Source organism: Tupaia chinensis, unplaced genomic scaffold (genome assembly GCF_000334495.1).
Source record: "Tupaia chinensis unplaced genomic scaffold, TupChi_1.0 Scaffold145367_1, whole genome shotgun sequence".
In the NCBI taxonomy this organism is placed as follows: domain Eukaryota; kingdom Metazoa; phylum Chordata; class Mammalia; order Scandentia; family Tupaiidae; genus Tupaia; species Tupaia belangeri.
The window spans coordinates 27,562-50,051 of record NW_006205228.1 but is presented as its reverse complement, the minus strand read 5'-3'; the positions used below and the strand labels follow the sequence as shown (position 1 = coordinate 50,051).

Genomic DNA, 22,490 nt, shown 5'->3' with positions numbered 1-22,490 from the left:
CTTTCTTTCTCATGCAGATCCATTTGTTTCTGATATGCCACTGACTAGACCCCCTGAAATATAATTTTGAGGTCCAGCCATGGGATCATGCACTGGGTATTACTACTAGCAATCTGAGATGCACGGGAGGTCCAGATTCGATTCTGGCCTACTCAAAAGCAGGCATGCCATGCTCCTGTGGGCCTAGCTGCTGGGGAACTGAGGCGAGAAGATCACGGCACAGCAACATTGTCTAAAACACACATACTATAATTCTGAATTTGGAAAAAAAGAAAAAGCAACCATTTTTATAATGTGAACACAGCAAAGCTTAAACAGAATCTCCTTGGCTAGAAAAAGCAAAGTCTAAAATAGTTGACAAGTATCAGACTAAGGAATCTGCCCCCAACTGTAACCACCAGAATAGCATCTAGAGGCAATTTAGGAAAGAGACAGAAGCTGAGTGGGAAGGGGCCTCAAGAAATTTTGAAGACCCAGAATTTTGACTCTTGAAGACTCAGAATTTTGGCTTCAGTCCCTGGCTGGGATGGTGCAATGGCAACTTCAAGAGGATTCCACAAGAGCTTTTCAATAGCTCTCCCAACCCCAATTTCAATCATTGTCCCTACCCAAATTGGTAGCCTTATTTTCCTACTCATATTTTATGCCATGAGAGAGCTGACAGGGGAGCAAAACCAAAGAAAACCACATTTATTGGCACCACGGTGATGTAACTACCTCTGACAGAGGCTTTAAATCAAGACCCTCCAAGCCAACCTTTGAAAGCCATAAATCATACAGAAATCAAGACCCAGAGGAAGAGGATACCTTCCAGGGCAGAGTGAATGATGAACCTGACTCCCCTCAGTCAGGGAACATGTGGAAAAGAGCATCTAAGAAGAAGTTCAATCCCTGGTTTGGACCCTGTTAATGGATTTCTAGAAGCTCTTGGCGGCTACTGTGAAATGTTCATGGTCCGTGAAGTTCTGTTAAAAACAAAATCATTAAAATGATAATGCTCACTGGTTTGGAAAAATGAGGGTAGTATGACATTAAAGAGAAGGTTAGATGCAGGGTTTATTATTTTATCATTTTTGCAAGTATTATTATTTATTATGTGTGACTTACATATTATGTATTGTTAGAGTTCAGGTGTCTTCTAAGAAAGAGACAGGAAGGGTTGATGCCTGATTATCAACCATTTGTGAAGGGCACATAACTTATCTTCAACAAAGAGAAAAATCTCCCTTAAACCATCTTTTATTGTCCTGAGGACTCATGCTCTCATCAGAGAGGGACAGACAGAGAGAAAAAGGGGGAAAGCACCTTCTGATAGAGCATACTACAAACTACAATCCCTTCTCCATGTCTCAATCCTGCTGAGATTTTGGCCATGTGCTCACGCACACATGCCCAGAGTGTTCTTCAAGCTGTCAAGGTTAGGATTTGAACCACATGGTCGGCCAGGTGGGAGCCAGCTTCCTTAATCACTAGGCTATGGGGCCAGCCCTTAAAACCATCTTTACATCTAATAACAACAAGAGCAAATATTAATTGAGTAATACATGCCAGGTGATAGACTAAGATATGATAAGACTGCCCATGAGAGGAAGGCACTGTAACAAGCCTGTTTCCTAGACAGGGAACCTAAATTTGGAGAGATTTATCATTTTCCCCAGTTTGCTCACCCAGAGAGAGAGAGGGGTAGGGATTCTAGTCAAGGCCTCTGACAGTCAAGCCCCACTTGTTAACCTCTAGACAGTATTGCCTTTCTTCATTTTCTCAAGGAGAAAAATTAATTTATTTTTACAGTGAGAAGGTCTTCCAGATCAGATGATTTGCAGATTATCCCAAATCTGCTGTACTCACACCAAGTATATTTGACCCAACAGAGCTTCTTCTGAATGAGAGCTATCTTCCCAGCACACTACAAATCTTAAATAAATCTAGTATTTTTCCCTCTTTGCCTCGGAACAGGAAAAGTTAACACATTTATAACTCACCCCATCATTACAGAATGATAAAATGGCTAATGTCTATTTGAGTAGTTACCATATGCCTGACTTGGCACTAGACCCTTTACTTATATTAATTTATTCCAAAATCATCACAAGCTCTAAGATACATGTTATTATTACCCTCACTGAACAAAGGAGAACACAGAAACACAGACTAATTTGGTCAAGATCCTATAATTAGTAAGTGGCAGAGATGGGGTTCCAGCCCTTAGCGATGTCTGTCACTTCTCTGAAATTCACCTCTCATTGCCATAGGCTAATCTGGCTTTTATTCTAAACTATATTTTTTGTTTACTCATTATAGTGAATCATTGCTAAATGGTCCTCCATGAATTGCATCTGTCTGTACTGACGCCCTCGTGTAAACCTCTCCACATTGACTCTGATCTGCTTTGACCCACAGAATGGAGTCGGAGGTGATGCTGAGTGACTGGCTGAAGTCTTCAGAGGTTTTGCAGCTTCCACTGACTTTCTGGAAGCTGGTCTGTGACTACCACATAAGGAAGCCAGGCTAGCCTACTGGAGAATGAGAGGCTGCAGAGGCGAGGGGAAAACAAAAGCATCTCAGCCCACAGCCAGCCCCAATGCCAGACATATGAGGGAGACCATGTTGGACATTCCAGTCAAGCTGATTTCCCACCTGGATGAGTCCAGGAGTGAATTCAGGTAAATTCAGTTAAGGAACCACCCAGCCAACCCACAGACATGCAGCAAGAAAGTAAATTATGATAGGAATTCAGAAGGCTTGTGGGGAAATGGAGTTAAAGCTCAAGTTTATTTTGGTGCTAAAAGAATAAAATCCATGCACAGTTTATTTATTAATACAGATTTTCCATGAACTTTTTGAAGAACCTTCATTTATTTTGTGGGGGACTGGGTGATTTGTTACATAGCAGCAAATAACCAAAATATCTAGACCTGTTCAACCCTCTTTTAATTTACCCCAGAAGTATTTCTATAGCCTCTGCAAGCCATTCAATCAATCAAACTGTACCTGCAGTACTTTCTAGAGGTCATGCAGACTAATCAGTAAGCACCAAAGGGCATGTGCTTTATCCCATATGTGAAGACCCAGGAGCCATCCATCTGAGGCCATTGTCACCCTCTGCCCTTCTTAGTCACCTTTCAAATGAATCTTAAAATCTCCTCTCTCAAGTGTCCTCAGTACTAAGAGGTCACCTTCCAGAATGCAAGACAGGGGACCTATTTCAAGGGTCCCTTCAGGACCGTTGGTTCAGAGAGGGAGCTTCCAGAAATAAACGCACATTGCTCTAAGACAATCTCTGCTTTAGAAAAGTTCAGGGAAGGATGACAAGATTGGGTCTGGCCCAGTGACTATGAAAAGGGGCCAGGACCATCTGTAAATACTTGGAAGACGTAAACAACAGGGGAAAAGGAATAATCCGTGCTGTCCAGAGGGACATGGAAATATATGGTCACACATACTTACACACTCACGCAAAGGCAGCGTGTGTGATATGGTCAATCCTATATCCGGGATGATGGAGAAGAGACATGGGAGCCAAGTCACTCCCCACTGGGCAATGAGCGCTAAAGTTTCACTCACAAACCTCTGACTGCCTAAGAGAAGAAACACAACAGGAAAGCATCCTGTGGAGTCGAACCAAGTCCAGCCCTTGCCACCAGAAAACGCACAGCCCTGTCTACCACCAATTACACATAGACCAGACAAAGCGGGACCGAAGGGGAGTGGAGTGGGCAGGGCAGGAGACAACAGAGGAAAGAGGAGGTGGAATTGACAAACACAAGCCTTATTTTCAGACCCAGGGCATGGGTTCTTCTCATCCCACCGAGATAGGATAAGCAGAGAGAACATATCTGTCCACTGTGGCTAACCCCGGCCTCTGTGCCTCTCATTACTTGTGGAAATTAGGAGTGAGGGAGAACACGGACAACCTAAATCCTCAGCTAATCCCTAGTCTTGATTTTAGCTGAGTTTATTCCTTTGTCCTGGGAACCTTCTTTCATCATCATCTTTTTCCTTTTTCTTCTTTACTTTTTAGTTTTTTAAAAGAGCAAAATAGCCAACAAACATAAATATCCTAAGAATTGAGTTTCAGCTCCTTGGGCTGCTTTTTTCTTTCTGATTGTTGACTTCCAGGAGAGAAACTGCTGAAGGAAGGAGCAGGCAGAAAAGCCAAGAGGAGTCTGAGGAAAGACATTAAGGAGAAAAATAGAGGCAAGACATTTATGGGTTGTTATCTGTTGATGATAAAGTGTATAGTGTCCCCCAACTGGACTGGTGAGAAATATATTCATGTTGGAACATTCACTTTATAAGCTAAGTAATGTACATGATTGAATGTATAAAAGAAATTCAAATAAAATTATACACACACACACACACACACACACATATATATATATATATAGAGAGAGAGAGAAGCCAAGATCCTGGGTGACCCAGCACCCAGTCTTCTCCAAATATGGTCAGCAGTTTTCAGCGGGACAGTCACGTTGTGGACTTTCTGGAGAAAGTGTAAGGGAATCTCATGGTGGTGGGGAGAGAAGGCAGTATTAGAGAATGTTTGTGTCACTCAGGGTTCTCCAGAGACAAAGACTAATAAGAGAAAGAGAACTAATATACGTATATTGATATGTGAGAAGAGACATGGGAGCCAAGTCACTCCCCACTGGGCAATGAGCGCTAAAGTTTCACTCACAAACCTCTGACTGCCTAAGAGAAGAAACACAACAGGAAAGCATCCTGTGGAGTCGAACCAAGTCCAGCCCTTGCCACCAGAAAACGCACAGCCCTGTCTACCACCAATTACACATAGACCAGACAAAGCGGGACCGAAGGGGAGTGGAGTGGGCAGGGCAGGAGACAACAGAGGAAAGAGGAGGTGGAATTGACAAACACAAGCCTTATTTTCAGACCCAGGGCATGGGTTCTTCTCATCCCACCGAGATAGGATAAGCAGAGAGAACATATCTGTCCACTGTGGCTAACCCCGGCCTCTGTGCCTCTCATTACTTGTGGAAATTAGGAGTGAGGGAGAACACGGACAACCTAAATCCTCAGCTAATCCCTAGTCTTGATTTTAGCTGAGTTTATTCCTTTGTCCTGGGAACCTTCTTTCATCATCATCTTTTTCCTTTTTCTTCTTTACTTTTTAGTTTTTTAAAAGAGCAAAATAGCCAACAAACATAAATATCCTAAGAATTGAGTTTCAGCTCCTTGGGCTGCTTTTTTCTTTCTGATTGTTGACTTCCAGGAGAGAAACTGCTGAAGGAAGGAGCAGGCAGAAAAGCCAAGAGGAGTCTGAGGAAAGACATTAAGGAGAAAAATAGAGGCAAGACATTTATGGGTTGTTATCTGTTGATGATAAAGTGTATAGTGTCCCCCAACTGGACTGGTGAGAAATATATTCATGTTGGAACATTCACTTTATAAGCTAAGTAATGTACATGATTGAATGTATAAAAGAAATTCAAATAAAATTATACACACACACACACACACACACACATATATATATATAGAGAGAGAGAGAGAGAAGCCAAGATCCTGGGTGACCCAGCACCCAGTCTTCTCCAAATATGGTCAGCAGTTTTCAGCGGGACAGTCACGTTGTGGACTTTCTGGAGAAAGAATAAGGGAATCTCATGGTGGTGGGGAGAGAAGGCAGTATTAGAGAATGTTTGTGTCACTCAGGGTTCTCCAGAGACAAAGACTAATAAGAGAAAGAGAACTAATATACGTATATTGATATGTGTGTGTGTATGTGTGTATGTATATGTATGTGCACATGCATATGTTTATGTGTAGGGTTAGATTTTAAATGATTGGCACATGTGACTGTGGGAGCTGGTCAAGTATGAAATACGTAGGATGGTGGGCTGAAAATTCAAGTAGGAAATGGGGTACTCTTGAATCCAAAATTAATAGATCAGGTCACAGCGGTCTGGAAACTCGAGCAGAATTTCTATGTTACAACCTTAAGGCAAAATTCCTTCATCTTCAGGAAACTTGTCTTCACTCTTACGTCCTTCAATTTATTGGATGAAGCCCGCACCCTTCATGGAGGGTAATCTGCTTTAAAATCAATTGATCACATCCACAAAATGCTTTTACAGCAACATTTAAGTTAAATGTTTTGACAAAACAACTGGGCACGGTAGCCTAGCTGGGTTGACACGTAAAATGAGTACCATAATATGAGCACAAGAAAGAAGGCCAGTCTTACTGAGACTCATACACAGAAGAACTGAGAAGAGTCCGGAACCATGAAGACATGGAGTGTAAGATGCCTCCGCGAATATCCCAGAGAAAGATCCAGAGCCTTTCCTCCCAGCAGAGGTTCGGTTGGTGAACAAAGGCAGCTACCCAGTCTGCCCTGTCAGGGAGCTACTTATACTACAGAAAAGGGGAGTAGGAGACTGGCAAGGCTCAGGACAATGTTGAGAGGGGAAGACCTAAAGCAGGATTCTGGGCAACAGATGATATTAGGATGCAGGAAGAAGATACTCAGAAGGCCTGGGGCCTCGGTGGACCCAGGCTCTCACCCAGGCTGTTACTGGGTGTGTGCCATGCATTCATACTGTGTCAGATGCTGGAGAGGCCAAAAAAGTTCTAGAAAGAACCAGCTATGAGATTGTAATCTCTTCAGAACCAAGGCCTTCTTCCATCCCTGAAACTTCCTCACGAGCCCCTACCTAGAGTGAGGAACAGTGTGTTCCCTGTTGATTTCTGTCCCCTTCACATAACCCTCACTTTTGGTACCTGGACCTCACTAGGCCATTAGCTCCTGAGAACAAGGACTGTCACATCCTTACTGATCCTTCACCACAGCCATCCTCAGCACCCAGCTCCTTACTCATGGGAGGACCATGGAATCTCAGGTATAAAGGGTCTATAAAGGCTCTTTAGTCCCAGAACTTCTTTATTGCTCGAATCTCTGCTAAGCCATTCCACCCACAGAATTCTGCGCTAGTCTCACACTTCAGATGGGGTAGCCCATGGTTGAATAAATGCCAAACAGTGGGGCTGGGACCACAGACACTTAGAAAACAGTATCTATTCCTTTGACTCATCCTGAAAAATGCTACATTCAATCCTCAGATCATCAAGCACTGAATTTTCTTAAGGGAAAAATCAATAAAAGTTTGCCCAGCCTGAAAAATGAGATGAGCTTACTTATATTTCATTGCAAAAGAAATCATCCTCTTGGGCCAAGAATATTAAGGGAAATACTAGTGTCGTGTCACCTACAATGACCCCAAAGTCCCTTCAAATACCTCACACCCACCCAGCCTCTTATCAAAAATGAATGAAATGCTGAAAGATAACCCAAAATAACAAACTCTGTGTTAAAAACAGCCTTCCTAAAGCACACCATGAAATTCCAGAGGCATAAGAAATTGTGTGGCTCCTGCCTCAGGATTCTCCAGGCCAGTGTGTGAGCATGTGAGTGTGTGGTATCAGGATGGTTCCAGAACCTCTGGGTGGTTGAGAATTTGGATGGAAAGGACTGCAGAAGCTAAAGGAATGAATGGTAGGACAAGGTTTTCAGGAATTGACTTTGCTGTTTTGGAAGGGCCAGCACAGGGACAAGAGAGGCGGAGCTGAGGGGAAGGGCTCTGCTGAAGTTCATCCTCTTGGGGAGTGATTTATGGCACATCACTGAGCAGGCCTTTTCTGTTTATTTAGCCACATGGAGTTTTAGCACCTATGGTTTCAAGCCAACTATGTGCATAGGTTATTTTTCTTGCTTATGGACTTCACCCTTTTTCAAAGAAGGGGATAAATGGCCCCAGAGGATCATTTTTCTAAGCACCATTTGACGGGCTGGCTCTACCCTTCCACCACGGGCTTCCACCACGGCCTTCCATCACAGCCATCACTGAATGCCACTTGGCCATCACTAATTCCTCAGTCTCACCATCTATGTGACTCTCAGTTACCCAGGGGCTTCACAAATTTCTGAAGAGGACAAGGAGAGGCCACAGAACCATTGCTCAGGGATCTTTTCAAAATGGTGCAGATAATTGGCCCACAAAAGGAAAAAAAAAAAAAAAAAAGAGGAGATCTTGCCAGACAAGGGGAAAAAGCAAAAGTCACTGGCTAAGAGAACAAAGTCATCGAAATGACGCTCAGGTGTGTATCAGGTAGAGGTGGGGAGAATAGAAACCAAATTTACATGAATTTAAAAGCCACCTCTTCCGGGACCAGCAGTTGGCATAATGGCTACATCGCTGAACTCCCATGTAGTCAACCGGGGTTGAGTCCTGGACCCAGTGGCTTAAACTCATGCCAGACATGTGTGTGTGCGTGCCCAAGATCCTGAGAGAAGAATGGGGAAGAAAGGGATTGTAGTGTGTCCATTCCCCCTGGGGAGTGATCTCTTGCTTTCTGTCTCTCTGTCTCTCTCTGTCTTTCTGGTGAGTGCACATGCCCTATAGCAAAAACCTCATTAAAAAAAAAAAGCCACCTCTTCCAATTGAATTGGTTTCCCCATCTCCTTTAAGCTAAAAAGCCCTTTTTCTCAAAGAATAGACAGCAAAGAAAGCAAAAAAATAACATCATAAAGGGTGAACAGACCCTGGAGAACTCCTCTGAAGGAGGCACCCCTTCTGATGAATTAACTGACCAAGAGAAGAGTTGTTTCAGCCCTTGCCAGATGAAAAAGTGAGGATGCTATAGAAGCACATTTGGATGGCTGTTCCCAAACGCCAGAGGAAACTTAGAATAATCAACAGGAAGATGGTCTAGGAGTTGGACTGGAAAGTGAGAATATCTGGCCTTCCTTGGCAGTGCTGAAAGCAATACTAACTGCCTATCATTCTTGCTCCTGCACACTCAGCCCCTTTGGCACCGTGGACATTTTCATCACTGTTTCACAGAAGCCAACACAGTTGGAATAGAGGCAGAATAGCATGGCAGTCAAGAGAATGGGTCTTTGAGGGTCAGTGAATCAGGCTCTACTACTTGATAGCTCTACGACCATGGCCAGTTTACTTAAGTTCTCCAAGTCCCGGATTCTTACTTTGAAAAGTAGCGTGTCCTGGTATATGCCTCATAAGGTTATTGAAAAGATCAAATGCAATAGTAAATGTAAAGCAGTTAACCTGGTGCCATAGTAAGTTGAGAAATGGTAGCTGCTGTTACTATTGTCTAGTCTAAGGCAGCAATGTCCTTAGGAAATGAAGTGAATCTTCCTGACCTATTCCTAGGAATGACTCGTCCACTGGACTGCTGGCTCACCATGGGCAGGGTAATGGGAGCAGCCTGCCTCAGGTGCAGGCAATAAAGGAGTACACTGTCTGTAGGTGAACTAAAAAATGTACAGTATATGTGAACCAGCAGTTAGCGTAATGGCTATGTCGCTGGACTCCCACGTAGTCGGCCACGGTTCGCGTCCCGGACCCGGTGGCTTAAAACTCACGCCGGGCACGTGTGCATGCATGCCCAAGATCCCGAGAGGAGAATGGAGGAGAAGGGATTGCGGCGTGGCCATCCCCCCTGGGGGGTGATTTCTCGCTTTCTGTCTCTATGTCTCTCTCTATCTGTCTGGCGAGCGCACGTGCCCTATAGCGAAAACCTCTCAAAAGAAAAAAATGTACAATGTACAACTAACAAGTCAGCTCCTTTCTATAATCACTGTGCCGGCAATTCAATTCCTTTCTATAATCACTGTGCCAGCAATTCAAAACAATGCCAAGGATAAAATATTTCTCCCCATTGGAGTGGACCACACCGCTCAATGGTCAATTCTCCCCTTAGACAGTCCCTGCATTGCTTCCTTTGTTAGCACCAGAGGCTTAGCTCATAATAGACGTGGATGAGCCTGTGATCTTGGACAAGGCCCTTAACTAGTCTGGATTCCTCTTTTCTCATTTAAAATTAAGTGGTAGTACTAGAGGAATCTCAAGCCATTTTACCCTGTTGGCCCACTATCTTATAATAAGACAGGATTGGGTGCACAATCCCCATCTTGCTCAAGGGTCCAATCCAAACTTAGTTCTGAGTCCCAGTGAAACCTGAGCTGAGTCAAGGGCAAGACTTGGTTCCCCCTCATAGCTCACACTTCTTTCCACAATACTGCTATGTGGCCTACAACCACACCTAACCTGCTGGATCTCAGAGGCCAATCTTTAGAGCAAAATGAGCTCCGTCCATCTCCTCCATGCTGGCTGAGAGTACCTACTCACAGGCTGTTTGCAATTGGCACTGTAAATAGGGCATGTTGTTGGCATGAAGCAGTGGGGTGAGGAGGTGTAAGGGAAAATTACAAGCCAACTAGCCTGACTAAATACTTTCTCTCTGCGGAACTTGAAGTGGCCATGCTGGCTCACCATGGTCTGAAGTAGTGACCGCTTCCTTCCCACACAGAGAAGTTCCAAAGGGGTGAGGGAGAACCAGATATAAATTCTACAGAGGACATTTCTCCAGGATGGATTGTCCCAATATAGCACATAGGCAGTTTCCTTTTTAACATTTCCCCAAAGCATCACTGACTCATATCCCTCAAATTTCAGAAAAATCCCCATCTTTATTGACTCATGCCATTAAGTGAGCAGAATGACCCTTCCACCAAAAAAGGATATAAAATGCCTCACAGTATTTTTGCAACAACAAGTACTAAGAGATAGCAAGATTTCTTCTTTCTAGTTCTCCATAATTTTGTTGACCTTGACCTGACAAGCTTTGCACTTGAAGGAACAAGAGTTAGTAAATGAAAATTCAGGTAGGGGGAGAGGAAGGAATGAAAGATATTTTTTAAATTTGTCAAAATAAAGTATCATGACTTCAGTCCTTACTCTCCAAAACATTAACATTGCATTAGTGAGTATGTTTGCAAGATGTATACCCTGCCTACTTCCAGATTCACTTTACAGATAAGCACAGAGAAAGCATCCTCAGTTCAAAGCAGAGGCCACAGTCAACTTTCAACAAATTGAAATGAACCAATGACAATAGCTGGGCAGGATCTTTGATTTTTGGTGTTTAAGCACCCAAAGAGAAAATATTGGGAAATGTAATTTTGGTACCCAATACCAAACAGCATACTAACTCCCCTTCAGACACTAAACCTTTGCTGATTGAGCCAGTCCTTCAGGCTAGATCATACAGCCTACTCTCACCCCATCCCCAGACCACCACTACATCTTTGTGCTCCCAGTAGATGAGGCAATTGGGAAAACTAATTTTAAAGGCAAGTAAAAATGTAGCTAGACTCTTTGGGGCTTCCAAACACGTTTCCTCTCCACAAAGGGAAAACTTTAGAAGGAACAAGACTTTGTTGCCATGGAGAAAGTCATAGGGGTTACTACTTGTCCTAGTCCCCAGCTATGACTGACCACGGCACCTGCATTAGATAGATGGGCAGACACTCCGAAGGTCAGTTATAGAAATAAACATCCATGGTTTGTTTTTACATAGATATTTTAAATGCACACAAGCCCAGACCCGTCCTGGGCTGCTAACGTTAGAGGATTACTCATTCTTCCTTCCAATCACGTCATGTGCGAGATTCCAGGTGGCTGTGGGGTATTTGCTTACAACAGCTACCGCTGGTTTCCCTGCAAGCTGTTTATTTTTCCAGGCCTCAGGTCATTACATCAGCCCACGGTTTCCCGCTCAGCCAAGAGTGCTGGCTTAGGGGTGGGGGATTCAGCCAGGAGATGCAGTTGCCTCAGTGACCCCCAAGTCTCAATAACTACAGCTATCCCAGCAGGAACTTCCTGGTTGAGAGAGGAGCAATCCAAAATGTGGCCAAGGTGCCTGAAGCTGGCCTAGAAGAGCAGCTCTGACATGGGCAGGTAAGTGTAGGGATGCTGCAGACAGCTTACCTGTGACATGAACGGTGATTTGGGCAAGCACAGACATACTCATGTACAAGGGAATGGGGTAGAGATGCATTTTAATGGCAAAACTTATAAGAAATCCACTTCCACATCGTGTCCAGGCTGATGGCTCTGTCTCCAGAGAACAGAGCTACCTTGAGCTGGTCCACTCAAAGACACATAAAAGGAAGCTCTATTGGGCAGCACAACAAGGGAGAAAAGGCCTCTGCCTTTGGACTAACTCCCAGACCTAGGTTCCAGAACCTTCTTTAATCCCTGATCAGATCATGAAAGGGCTAATTAAAAAAGGCAGGGATGAAGGAAAGAACGAGATGGGGAACCAGGGAAAAAAGTTAAACTCTACTAGAGTATAAGTTACTACTAGAAGTTAAAAGAAAGAAATTTAATCTTCCCTGGAGCAGAGGGAAAGGGACTGTGGGCCTTGGGAGCAAGAGTTAAGGCTTACAAGACCATATTCCCTGAGAGATTGTACTTTTCCAGAGGAGAAAGCAACAAAATTTACCATACAGAAACAAAAAGACTTCTACTATAGGAAAGTGTCTGCATATAGTCAAATTAGAAGCAGTGATATATAGAAAAAAGAATTAGATGAAGCCTGAGACTTTTCATTTACTTGATTTCTTTATCTTCTTCTATAAGATGTAGATGGTTTAAAAAATATATTTTAAACTATAGACAAATGGGCCGAATAGACAACTCTCCAAGGAACACATACAAACAGCTAAAAAACATGAAAAAATCCTCAACACCTCTTATTATAAGAGAAATGTAAATCAAAACCACAATGATGTACCACTTAACCCCTGTCAGAATGTCTAAGATTAAAAAATAAAGAACGGTAAGTGCTGAAGAGGCTGTGGTGAAAAGGGAACCCTCTTACACTATTGGTGGGGATGTACATTAGTACAGCCACAGTGGAGAGCAATATGGAAGTTCCTCAAAGACCTCCAAATAGAATTACCATGTGGCTCAGTAATACCACTCCCAGGTATTTACCCAAAAGATAGGAAAACACTCAGAAAAAAAAAAACTTGCAAATCCATGTTTATTGCAGTACTATTCACAATTGCTAAGACATGGAATCAACCCAAATGCCCAAGAACAGATGACTGGATGTGGCACATATACACTACAGAATACTACTCAGCCATTAAACAAACAAACAAACTCCGAAAAACAATGAAACCCTCTGATTTGACACAAAGTAGTACACTACAGAATACTACTCCACCATAAAAAAAAAAAACAATGAAACCCTCTCATTTGATACATTTTAATATAAAAGGTCTAATGCTAAGGGAAGCAAGCCAGACTATGAAAGACAGACATTGTATGTCCCTGCTCAATAAATACCAAATGTCTGTACTCTACAACAGAAACTGAAAGAGTAGAACATATAGCAGGGAGGGCAAACATAGACACCAGAGACTGCATAGGAGGGGGTGAGTAATGGTAGAGGAAGGGACTCAGAAAAAAAAAAAAAAATTAACAGGCACAAGAATGGAAAGTTATCTGTTAATGTATATGGTAATATATTTGACTTGATTGCCATACATTACATGCATGCTGGGAAAAACCGTGCTGCAAAGTTGCAAAGATTAAATTTAAATAAACATAAATAAATACTTGATAACTAATCCCTGATTAAATAATAATAATAATAACAATAACAGCAAGAGTTCCTATTTTCTTAAAAAACAGAACAGAGACTCTGGCCAACACTCATCTGTAAGAAGATGCTGCTCTCGAGTTCTATGGTGTTGGCTGGTACATTGTCTTCCCGGATGCAAAGGAGGAGAAAAGCAATGGGAGGAAGTATCAAGGAAAAGACCAAAGAGGTATATCTGTCAAAGTAAATCTGCCAAGTACCCAAAAAGTATCAGTGACCATAATGAACATGTAACAAAGCCTTAAAAACAAGGACCAAAACTCTAGGAGGAGAGAAAGAGACTGGATAAGTCTGCAGGCCTATGTGTCATGTTATTGCAAAACTTCAGCTGCCCAGTGGAATTTTTCCAACATCAACAGTCCCCAGGCCAGAAAACAAACCTGGCGTCACAGGGTCTGAGTGTGAAAAAAGGATGTGTAGGGTGTGAAAGAAACTGGGATAGCCTTTGTGCCCCGAAGAGACTGCTGAGACAAACCCTCACCCAGACAGGCTTTGCAGAGTCCCCAGTGAATGCAGGCCCAAACTCCCTGAACCCAGAATCCTCCATCAAACTTCAGTGGAAAACAAATGCAGGTGTCAGGCTTAGAAGCTCCCCACCTTACCAGAGCCAGCTGCCCAGAAGTGAGTTATTGTTAGAGTATATCTGACTTTTCATTAAACTAAATGTGATAACATATGAAAGTGGCTAGCACTGTATGTAAATATATTCCTTCAAAAGGAGCCATTGTTTTGTTTTGACTTTAATCATTTACGATGCTCCTACCATGTGCCAGGCATTATAAGAGGGGATTCCAAAAAGTTTATTTAAAAAAATGGAATTGAAGTGCAAGTTTATTTTGGTAAAACAAAGCAAAATTCTGAAATCTATGCATAGTTTTTTCAGAATACACATTTTTCTTTCTTTTTAAAGAATTATTTTTTTAACTTTATTTATTTATTTTAATTTGACCAGAGAAGGACAAAGCAAGAGAGAGAGAGAGAAAGTGAGAAAGCAAGCCACCAGGTCTGGGACTTGAACTGTGATCATGCCATTGACATGTGGTTAATGGCAGCACCCTTAACCACCATGCCACCTGCACTGAATACACATTATCAATAAACCTTCTGAAGGTTCCTTGTATATATGCTATCCAATCCTCACAAAAGTCCTGCAAGGCACTAATAATTTTATTTTACATTTAAGGAATTTGAGATTTAGAGAAGTTATGTCACTTTCCCAAGCTTTCCAAGCCTGTTGGGGAAAGTATTGGAAGTCAGGTCTACAGGCTTCTCTCATGCCAGAGTTCATGATTTTTTTTTTTTTTTCAGAGATTTTCGCTATAGGGCACGTGCGCTCGCCAGACAGACAGAGAGAGACATTAGAGACAGAAAGCGAGAAATCACCCCTCCAGGGGTGATGGTCACGCCGCAATCCCTTCTCCTCCATTCTCCTCTCGGGATCTTGGGCACGCACGCACATGCGCCCGGCGTGAGTTTTAAGCCACCGGGTCCGGGACGCGAACCGTGGTCGACTACGTGGGAGTCCAGCGACATAGCCATTACGCTAACTGCTGATTCCCGGGAGCTCATGAATTTTTCATTCTATTAAAAGATTTCTCTCTACCACACACAAAAGATTCTGTACTCCCCACTTACGAAAACCAAACTCTCATATGGCAACCCACATGGGAGCACACACCAGAGCAGGATGTAAAAGCTTGAAAAAGATCTGAGCTGTCCCAAGGGTCCCTGTGGTGATGCAAGCATACCTGGGCATGTCAGGAAATAGCTCAAGAACCACAGACCCTTTTTCTGCTTGATCTACAAGAGGGGCCAAAATTTTTTAGTACACACAGTCCCAAACAAATGTATCTATTTCAATTGCATATGCCAGGGGCCAGCAAACTTTTTCTGTAAAGGGTCACATAGTACATATTTTAGGCATTGCAGGCCCTATAGGCTTTGCTGCAACTGCTCAAAGCTACTTTAAAAGACAAAAAAAGCCAATGGCAATACACATAAATGAGTGTGCTTGTGTCCCAATAAAATTTTATTTGTAAAAACAGTTAGGTGGCCCATTGCAACCCCTGCTACATGTCTTTATGGTACCATGTCTTTTGAACATAATTACGTCAAAACAATTGGTATACAGTCAGTCTTACTAATTGATCACAGTGGAAAATATCCCAGTTTACTAGAAGTTTTCTAAGATACAGATCCCAAATAATTATTCTGATTTCAGTTTCCTGCAGAGAACCACTAGTTCTCCCCAGCTATCCTGTCTTTTTGATATACTTATTTTTTAAGTGATTTTTTGCTATAGGGTACATGTACTCACTGGAGAGACAGACAGACAGAGGCAGGAAGCAAGAAATTACCTCCCAGGGAGGATGGCCATGCCACAATCCCTTCTCCCTCCAGTCTCCTCTTGAGATTTTGGGCATGCATGCATGTGGGCCTGGCATGAGTTTTAAGCTACCGGATCTGGGACTCAAACCACAGTTGACTACATGGGAGTCCAGGGACATAGCCATTATGCCACCTGCTGGTCCCAATCCTGTCCTAATCTTACAGACATAAGTGGGGCTGCCCAGAGGACAGTAAAGGTAGCTAGAATCACTCCAACAAAAGGAAGGTGGTTGTACCTGCCTGGAAACCATTTCTCAATATGACCCTATATTCATCCAATTGAAAATAATATAAGGAAAGTAGGAATGGGAAACAGAAGAACTCGAAAGGAAGCAAAGATTATCAATTGACTTAACACATTTTACTGCACTTAGAGAATACAGCCCAAAAAGGCAGGCACTCTATTCCAAGGATACCAATAGCAGCCCACCCACCTATTAGCTATGACCCCAGACTCTTTGTCAGCTCTGCCTCTCCATCTGTAAGATGGGGACAATACAATAGTTACCTCATGGGGCTCTGTTGAAGCTCCAATGAGACAAGCATAAAGTCTACAGAACCTGACACAGACCAGCTATGTGACAGTGCTGTTTTAAGATGACTGACCATGATGAAGATTTCTTCCCTTCCATCCTTCCGCTAAACAATCAAACATACCGAGCTGAGTCTATAACGGACAGAACAGGTAGACAGTAAAGCCTTGTGTTTGACAAGTTTATAACCTAGGTAGAGAAATTAACCACTGGTAGAGGAAAAAGAAATTCATGGAAGCAATGGCTATCAAATGAGCATTTGAGGCATGGCGCCATGTGAGTGAGAGAGCTCGCTCTCATATCTATCTCTTGGGCACACAGTGACAATGAACCCTCTCGCTGGAGTCTTGAGGAATTTAGTCCCTTCTCAGGGATTAAGGAGACCCTTGCAAATGTTACTTTTAGCACTAAATACTACAAGTCCCACTTCTCTTTGCCTTATCACATTTGCCTAACAGGGGTGGGTGGGAGGGCACTAAGAAAAAGCCTGTCTAATAGATGTCTTTGCTTAGGGTTGATAATCATTAATTCTTTCCTAATTGAAGAATACTCATGAGAAGCACTCTCATTTATATTCCCATCATCCCTACCAATAATGATGATGATGATAAATGCATGTTCCTACAATTTATTATGCACCTAGTATTTATCACTTAGTTAAGGCATCAGTTAAGCACCATCTAGATATTAACTTAGTTAACCTATAACTATAATATTTTCAGGAAAAGATCATAATCCCATTTTACAGATAAGAACTAAGGCCCAGGGATATTATTTGACTTGACCGAGTTAGGCACAACAAGTACAGCCATTATGTGTTGGAGCCAGAATGTAAACACAGATTTCCCTGATTGCAAAGCCTGTGCTTTAACCACAGTGCTATGTTGTCAAAGACTTGGATTCAAGGGAATTCATACAATCTCCTTCCACCCCACCCTCCCAAATCTGAGCTTTGATCAAACAGTAAGCCAGACACATGGTAACTGACCAGCCCAGGTCACGGAGAGAATTGACCAATGCCAGACGGCCTCAAGCGCTCCTTGCACTGCAGCACCCACCCACCCCCACCCACTGTAACCTGTAGGACAGAGGTGGCACAACCTAGAGAGGATCAGGGACAGCACACACAAATTTACAGTCATGTAAAACTCACCTGCCAGTTCAAAGGCATGTATCTTTTGTTTGCAATCCTTACTAGTACAAGAAGAAGATGATATGGCTAACTCAACCACCAGACATAAATAACACAGAGCAGTACTTCTCAGAATGAAGTCTCAGGTTGAAAGAAGGATGGTCCTTCCTTACAGAGATATAGATTTGATTCATTAATACATTTTCCTATTGATAGACTTTAAGTCATTATTGATGGCAAATGAACTTTATTCACTTTGGTCTTCATTGATGGTAAATACACTCTACCAACAAATACTGCCAATCACTCTTCAAAAATTTCTGCAAAAAGATTCAACCAGCACTAATGCATGACCACTCATAAGACCCCCAAAAGATGAGATCAGAAAAGACATGACTGTAAGCATTGATTTAAAACCTTAAAAACACATGGAACCAAATATCTCCAGGCTTGAAGTTCAACTTCTTTACATTCAGATATTTTTCCAAATTCTTCTGCATGGTATATAAAAGTCAATGAAAATAAATTGTCAAAGAATTTTAGCTAAAAAGCCTATTCCTGAAAGATGATCCCGGGGTAATAATTTAAGAAAATTGAACTTGGATGGGATTTGCCCATCTAATCTCCTTATTTTATAGCTGTAGAAATTAAAGACCCAGCAAATTAAATGACTGGTCCAAGACCACACAGTATATAGTCATGGCGCAACCGAGGGACAAATTTAGAACATTCATAATCCAAGGAAGATTATTTACCTGAATTTCTCACACTGGTGTTGTTCAGTTTGGAGTCCTTGATTACCAAGTGCTTAATCCATAGAGTAGGAGCTGTGATTTCTGGGGAGGAAAAAAAGAAAAGTTCTAAGCAAAGAAAGTACATGACTTGCAGTGTAACCCCAGGCTACTAAATAGCTTATTTAAAAAATCTGAGGTATTGGGACCAACAGATAGTGCAGCGGTTACATCGCTGGACTATCACATGGTCAACCGTGGTTTGAGTCCTGGACCCAGCAACTTGAGACCCTTGCCAGATGCGAGTGTGTCCATGTCCAAGGTCTGAGAGGAGAATGGAGGAGGAGGGATTGTAGTGTGGCCATCCCTGCCTTGAGGGGCGATTTCTCACTTTCTGTCTCTCTGTCTCTCTGATGAGTGCACGTGCCCTATAACAACAACAAAAACTCTCTTAAAAAAAAAAAATCCTGAGGCATCGACACTTCAGCTATCTCCCTCATTTTTAATGCCTTCTCCCTTCCTCACAACGGAAGCTCCTCTCCCCACCAGCTCATAAGAGCCAACCAGGGCATCCTGTGCCAGGAGGCAGAGTGGTCAGGGTCCAGAGGCACTGAGCCACTCCATCCAGGAATAAAAATATTATCCAGGAGATGAGGAAACCAGACCAAGCCAAGTCCCTCTCAGCTGCTTCCCTGGAAGAAGATTTAAAGGGAATAAATCAACAAATGAATGCCAAACAAACCACAGAGACCATTTTGGAGGAAATGGCTAGGCCACACAGATTCAACTGAGACTCTGCTCCATATGGGGACAAATGTAAGAGGTCTCATGGGAACCGTAACACTCGTTCTAAGGGCTTCTCACTGAATAGAGGCTAAACTCCTCCATCCAGAGAGCTCCAGGATGCCCCCAGGCTCTCCCAGACTGTGTCACCCAGTAGACAGGTAGGTGGGAATCCTGTGGGGGCCTGAACATAGTGTATAGTGACGAGATCTTCAGGAATGGTAGGGAGAAGTCTCCCAAGATGACAGGCTCTCCATTCTCCACTAGACCCTAGACTTGCCAATGATCCAGAATCTTTGTGGATCACAGGAACATTAAAAGATTCAGGCATGAACATACATATATTCCACTAAATGAAACAGTTGCAAAGAGCATCTCACATTTTAATTCTTCTTCCCAGAGCTGTTCCCATGCTAGGAACATTCCCTACCCACAGGGCTAGGCAGTGGCATAATTTCTTATTATTCCTCTGTGTCACCGATTGGGTTTTAAAATCCAGGCCTGGATACACAGCTGAGAGTTGCTAAAAGCTTGTTACCTATTGCACCTCATTGTCAGCTTTCTAGAAACCTCACTCAACAAACTTCCTGCTCCTCCCAGGAGAATCGGGAGTACTCAGTAAAGAACGCTAAAGAATATAGGCCCTGAGCAACTCCATCTTGCATTGAGGCCAGCTTCTGTACTCCAGGCCCCTTCCATCCACATCTCATACCTCTGGGGACTTCAGCCTGTATTTTGCCATCAGCCACTACTGTTTCTTTTGACTCAGAATATCTCCTCTCCTAAATGCCTTGACTCAACTCCTCAAGTCCCTCTAAGCTGGTCAAACTAGCCTCATCACCAATCCATTCCCTGATACTTTCCCCACTGTATCCATCTCTTCCTGGTTCAGGCCAGGCTAGCTGCCTAGAAGACCCTGATTTCTCCAATCTACTTTCAAGATGCAGCTCAAGTCACATCTCTGCAGAAGCTTGCCCAGACTGCTGTGATCTCTTTCTTCCATGAATGTCTATTTACAATAGAAATCAAGCAGGTGCAATTTAAGACATAAAGTCTAATAGTTAGAGGGGTCTTAAGAACAAAGACTTCCAGCTGCACACTCTCCTTTCATTCCTCAAGGACCTCACACAACGCAAGGCACAGAGCAGGCACGTAAGTGCTGATTACTTCACTGAAAGGACACTGCCAACCTCACTATCTTCCTCGGCCATGATTCTTCGATCTTGGCAGCTCAAAGGGTCTGTCCAGGCCGTGTTATTGTTGGACATCAGGAGACAGGCAGGAAGCCTGGACAGAACAGATGGCCTTTCCCGAAGTGGAGAATATACCAGTTCCTTGGAGGATTTACATTCTTTCAAAGGTTAAAACAACCCAGCTTACACTGGGAAAAATTGAAATAAAATAAGAAAATCATAATAATAAGCTTAAACAAACAAACATCATGAAGACCATTCCCAAATGGACGGGAAAAGGAGTGTCAGAAGTAACACCAAGAGCTTACCATCTCCATCAAACACCGGCTGAGTCTCCATCGTGGGCGTGGGCTTAGAACCATCATCTGAATTGAGGGTTAAAAAGAATCGAAAAGAGACTACCATTATTGAGGTAAATACTATCTACTCTCCAGCACTGTTGAATGGTTGGGGGTTGTACATGGCCCGGCCAAGTCCCAATGAAGAGGTCGGAGGAAAAGAAGAGAAAGAAAAAAAGAACAAGCAGGAAAGAAAAACCACAGAGAGACATCAACACTAAAACTAATCCGAGTGTGTGCTCACCATCCCAGGGGACGGACAAGCGGAGATTTCGTGCCTTTAGAGAACTCGTTCTAAGGGACCAGCAGTTAGTGTAATGGCTATGTTGCTGGATTCCCACATAGTCGACCGTGGTTTGAGTCCCGGACCCGGAGGCTTAAACTCATGCTGGGTGCATGTGCGTGCGTGCCCAAGATCCCAAGAGGAGAATGGAGGAGAAGGGACTGCGGCGTGGCCATCCCTTCTAGGGGGTGATTTCTCACTTTCTATCTCTCTCTCTGTCTGCCTGGCGAGCGCACATCCCCTATAGTAAAATAAATAAATAAATAAATAAATAAATAAATAAATAAATAAATAAATAAATAAAGGGGAGAGAGAGAACTCGTTCTAATCAATTTGAAGATTTCAGGATCCCCGTTAAGCCCCGCAGGAAAGCTGAGAGGCGGTTCTTCTCCTAGCAGCCCTCAGCTTTGAGCAGGCTTGTTCCTTATGGCACCAAATTCTAATGTTCCCAGTTCCTTTCCTGCCCTTTTGTGAAAGGAACCAGCTCAGAACCAGTTTCTAGTGGCCCTGACTGAAAGGGTAAAGAAAAACAAGAGACCTGGGCATTGTTCCCTTCCACATTCTTAGGTGTTTCTCCAGCCTTACCTAAAAAAAGATAGTAAGGTAGGAAGGATCGTGGTTTTTTCTCCAGCATGTTGCACTGCGAAGATGAGGAATCCTCAGAACATTTTTAACTGTGAAACAGCACACATCCCAATTCCCAATAAGAGACAGGGGCAAACAAAACTGGAAATGTGGGAAGCTGCAGAAAGCACGGTAGACTTGCTTTGAAATTTCTGACATGGATGAGGAGCAGGGAGCTCTGAGTTCCAAAGTCCTAGCGCTTATCATTCTAATAGTGTGGACAGCTCTCTGCACAGCAACAACCTCTGCAGGTCAGGAGTTAGAGCAGGCTGTTTATTTACCTTCCAGGCCTCCAAATTATTTTTATCAAGGCCCCCAAAACAGCTTAGGGCAGAGTTTTGCAACTGTTTTTTCATTACTGCCCTTCTAAGAAGCATTTTTAGACAATTTTTCCTAATCTCCTTCCTAATAAAATTTTAATAACGATGATACCCTGTGTATGTTTTCATGTATTCTGTGTGTGTGTGTGTGTGTGTGTGTGTGTGTGTGCACTTTATATGTAAAAAGAGTAAGATTTTTTTTCACTCCCTCCCTTAAGAACCAATTTTCATTTCTAAATGTTGGAAGCAGATAGCTATCTTGGTCCCTCTTGAGGATACATAATTTAGAGATTTATCTGCTTTCTTGCTCAGTAGAGGGAGGGAGGGAGAATACTGTTGTCTCAGGCAGTTTAAGGATTACACCATATTTCTCTTCCCAAGACCCCCCAGAAGTCTTTTAGAGCTGAACACTCTATTCTCTGATCATTAACTATTCATGGAGAATGCAAGTTCTCAGATAGTCTCTGTGACGCCAGTCAGATAGTCAATAACAACCCTCTACCACTCGGAGCTCCCAGCGTCTTTGGCTGGTTTCCCTGCATCTTAGCAGGGGAGGGAGAGAGAATACAGAATCCTGAACCGTTTTCTGCATCAACACCCCACCCTTGGGATCCTAAGACTGGAGATGCATGGAGTTCCTAGCTCTTCCTGGAGACTGGGGCCAGCCC

General features: G+C 43.0%; 1 protein-coding gene across 1 annotated transcript in view; it reads right to left on the bottom strand.

The window, feature by feature from the left end:
* LOC102476890 (SPARC-related modular calcium-binding protein 1) overlaps positions 1 to 22,490 on the bottom strand; it is a gene marked incomplete at its 5' end in the record, with an annotated part of 79,205 nt that overhangs the window by 29,360 nt on the left and 27,355 nt on the right. The window contains 2 exons of the mRNA XM_006167968.1: positions 18,306 to 18,386; positions 20,566 to 20,622. Of these exons, the coding sequence (XP_006168030.1) occupies positions 18,306 to 18,386; positions 20,566 to 20,622 (138 nt within the window). The remainder of the gene's footprint in view (positions 1 to 18,305; positions 18,387 to 20,565; positions 20,623 to 22,490) is intronic.